Source organism: Peromyscus californicus, unplaced genomic scaffold (genome assembly GCF_007827085.1).
Source record: "Peromyscus californicus insignis strain IS unplaced genomic scaffold, ASM782708v3 Scaffold_7__1_contigs__length_154581171, whole genome shotgun sequence".
NCBI classification, from domain to species: Eukaryota; Metazoa; Chordata; class Mammalia; order Rodentia; family Cricetidae; genus Peromyscus; species Peromyscus californicus.
In genome coordinates this window covers 86566236-86569558 of record NW_026294595.1, presented here as the reverse complement: position 1 = coordinate 86569558, position 3323 = coordinate 86566236, and the positions used below count along the sequence as shown (strand labels likewise).

At 42.0% G+C, this 3323-nt stretch overlaps 1 protein-coding gene across 1 annotated transcript; it reads left to right on the top strand.

The window, feature by feature from the left end:
• Window positions 1–1847: 1847 nt before the first annotated feature.
• LOC128101555 (olfactory receptor 4F3/4F16/4F29-like) lies at window positions 1848–2804 on the top strand. The gene has a single exon (XM_052724798.1). The coding sequence runs from the start codon at window positions 1866–1868 to the stop codon at window positions 2802–2804; it is 939 nt and encodes a 312-aa protein (XP_052580758.1). The 5' UTR covers window positions 1848–1865.
• Window positions 2805–3323: the final 519 nt, after the last annotated feature.

The window sequence follows — 3323 nt, the reverse complement described above, 5'->3', positions numbered from 1 at the left end:
GCAAACCAGAAGAGGGCACCAGATCTCATTACGGATGGTTGAGAGCCACCATGTGGTTGCTGGGAATTGAACTCGGGACCTCTGGAAGAGCAGCCGGTGCTCTTAACCTCTGAGCCATCTCTCCAGCCCCTGGAGTAAATATTCTTATTCTCAGGCCTTAGGGCCCAGTTTGGTTCTTTAGATTTTTGGATACATCTATTAGGAATAAGCAGTAGTTAACATCCATGTAGTTTATTCAAGGGTGTGCTGACTCTATTTTTCTATTTTGTAGCATCTATTAATTATGTATTATTTCCTCCTGTGATCACTAGTTCTGGGATTGAACTCCAAAGCTACAATAAATTTTTCATCAAAAGAATACTATGTCTATAAGGAAAATGAGTAATAGTTATACAATCTGCCAGTTGTGTTTTACTACACTTGTTTTTTTATTGAAAATGGATTCTTCTCTCATAAAATGCCTCCTGACTACAGTTTCCTCTCCCTTCAGTCTTCCCAGCACCTGCCCCCAAACTCTCCTCTCCCCCAGATCCACCCCCTTTCTGTTTCCTCTTCAGAAAACAGCAGGCCCCTGAGAGATGACAGCCAAACAGGAAAAATCAAGATCCAATCAGACCAGGCAAAGGCAAGACGGCAACCCACTAGGAGGAAAAGAGTCCCAAGAGCAGGCAAAAGCAAGACGGCAACCCACTAGGAGGAAAAGAGTCCCAAGAGCAGGCAAAAGAGTCAGAGGCACACCTGCTCCCTGTGAGGAGTCCCACAAAAACACCAAGCTGACAGCCATAACGTATATGCAGAGGACCTGTCGCAGACCCGTGCAGGACCCACGCTTGCCACCTCAGTCTCTGTGAGCCCGTGTGAGCCCTGCTTAGTTGAGTTAGTGGGCCATGTTCTCCTTTTTACCATACCTTTAAAATGATTATTCAAGAGGAATATAATAAAACGGAGCGTGATGGCTCAAGTTAGTGATCACAGCATTCAGGGGCTGAAGGAGGAGGACTGCCTTGAGTTCGAGGCAAGTCAGGACTCTATAGTGAGCCATAGGCCAGTATGACTAGAGTGAGACTGTTTTAAAAACAAAAACAAAACCATAAACAACAAAACATGAATAGAATCAGGATTCTAAGCAAAGTCCAATGTTATGTGATGGAATTAAAAAAAAATCCAGATATTTTTCTTGTAGGAAGGTGATGTTGGCTAGATATGAAAGATAGCTTCAAATATTTGAAAGGTTGGTATAAGAAAGATGGATTTGGTTAGTTCTGCCTGATTTCAAATTGCAAAAGTAGACCTATGATTAAAAGTTAATGAAAACAGACTTCTCATTAGATGGAAGAATGTTATAACACACACATCCAGCCATAGGTATGTTAATTCCGGAGCTAGCTTGTTCTTCATCAATAGAATTGATCATGGATGGCCACCTACCAGGAATTCCACAGAGGACATTTCTGCTAATGGATGTCTTCAGTTTGCTTGTTGCCAATATGAACACCTAACCTACAAACTTGAGTCTTCCCATGCTCTGTCAGTAAGGTATAAACCAGCTTTCACCTGTCTTTGTAGATTCTAGATCTTGCTTTTGAGTCCTGGCTTATTTTGTTCTGCTCAAGTTTACATCGGCACTCTCTTCTTTTCTGCCCATCTGATAGACTTCGAGGTACAACATTAAAGACTCTGAAGTTAAAGACTTCTGAACAAACTGCTATGATAATGTGAGGTCAACTTCCTATAGTAGATCCCTCAGCATTTATATCCTAGAGGTTGTGCTACTCTGATGGCACCCTGAATGATATATCCAGTAATTCTACTTTCTTATTCTGATGTTCTTTCAGGAAAATCTGGAGCCAGAAGTAACTGAGACCATGTGGGGAGAAAATCATTCAGTAGTGTCTGAAATTGTGCTGATGGGATTTGCCAGTTCTTTGGAGATATGCATTGTCCTCTTCCTGGTTTTCTCTATGTTCTATGTGGCAGGCGTTTTAGGAAATTTCTTAGTTGTACTCACCGTGATTGCTGACCCCCACTTACACTCTCCCATGTACTTCCTGCTCGCCAACCTCTCTTTTATTGACATGTGTGTTTCCTCCATTACAGTTCCCAAGATGATTTCTGATCTTTTAAAGGAGAGAAAAGTAATTTCCCTTCAAGGCTGCATCACTCAGATGTTCTTCATTCATGTTAGTGGAGGAACAGAGATGGTGCTCCTCATAGTCATGGCCTATGACCGGTACATTGCTATCTGTAAGCCCCTCCACTATCTCACCATCATGAACCCAAGGACATGTATTTCACTCTTAGTAGTGACTTGGACCATTGGAATCATGCACTCACTGATCCAAATTGTATTTGTTGCAAACCTTCAGTTCTGTGGCCACAATGAAGTGGACAGCTTTTATTGTGATCTTCCTCGGTTTATTAAGCTTGCCTGCACAGTCACGTACAGGCTGGATCTCATGGTCACTGCCAACAGTGGCTTCATCTCTCTAGGGACTTTTATCACTCTGATGATCTCCTATGCCCTTATGCTGGTCACTGTTTGGCAGCATTCCTCTGGAGGCTCATCCAAGGCTCTCTCTACATTGTCAGCTCACATCACAGTGGTGGTATTGTTTTTTGGCCCATGTATCTTTGTGTATTCATGGCCTTTTCTCACAGTGCCTGTAGATAAATTCCTTGCCATTTTTGATGTGATAATCACCCCATTTCTGAACCCTGTAATCTATACTTTTAGGAACAAAGAGATGAAGGCAGCAATGAGGAGGATATTCAGCCAAATGCTGAGTTCCCAGAATCCACTGTAAGGCTGTGGTATCAGCAAAGACAAGTGTCTCTAACGTTCCCTAAGTTACAGATAGGAGTCTAAGGACACACAGCCCCACACATACTTTATTTACTAGTCAAATTAGCAACACACAAGTTTTTCTTGATGTATTTTCTATTCATAACCAAGGAAGATGTATTCTTTTAATGTAATGTGTTGGAATAAAATGTATTTTATATTTTTCTACCCTCTTCTTGATAAAGAGGGCTCTGGACTGACCTATTACTACCATCCTGCACTCTGAGGAAGCATTTCCTGCTGTGGGATGTTCTGTGGGATGTTAAATGTGTTGTTCTGATTGGTTAATAAATAAAACACTGATTGTCCAGTAGCCAGACAGGAAGTACAGGCGGGACAAGCAGAGAAGAGAATTCTGAGAAGTGAAAGGCTGAGGCAGAGAGACACTGCCAGCTGCCGCCATGACAAGCAACATGTAAAAGATACGGTAAGCCACAAGCCATGTGGCAACTTATAGATTAATAGAAATGGGTTAATTTAA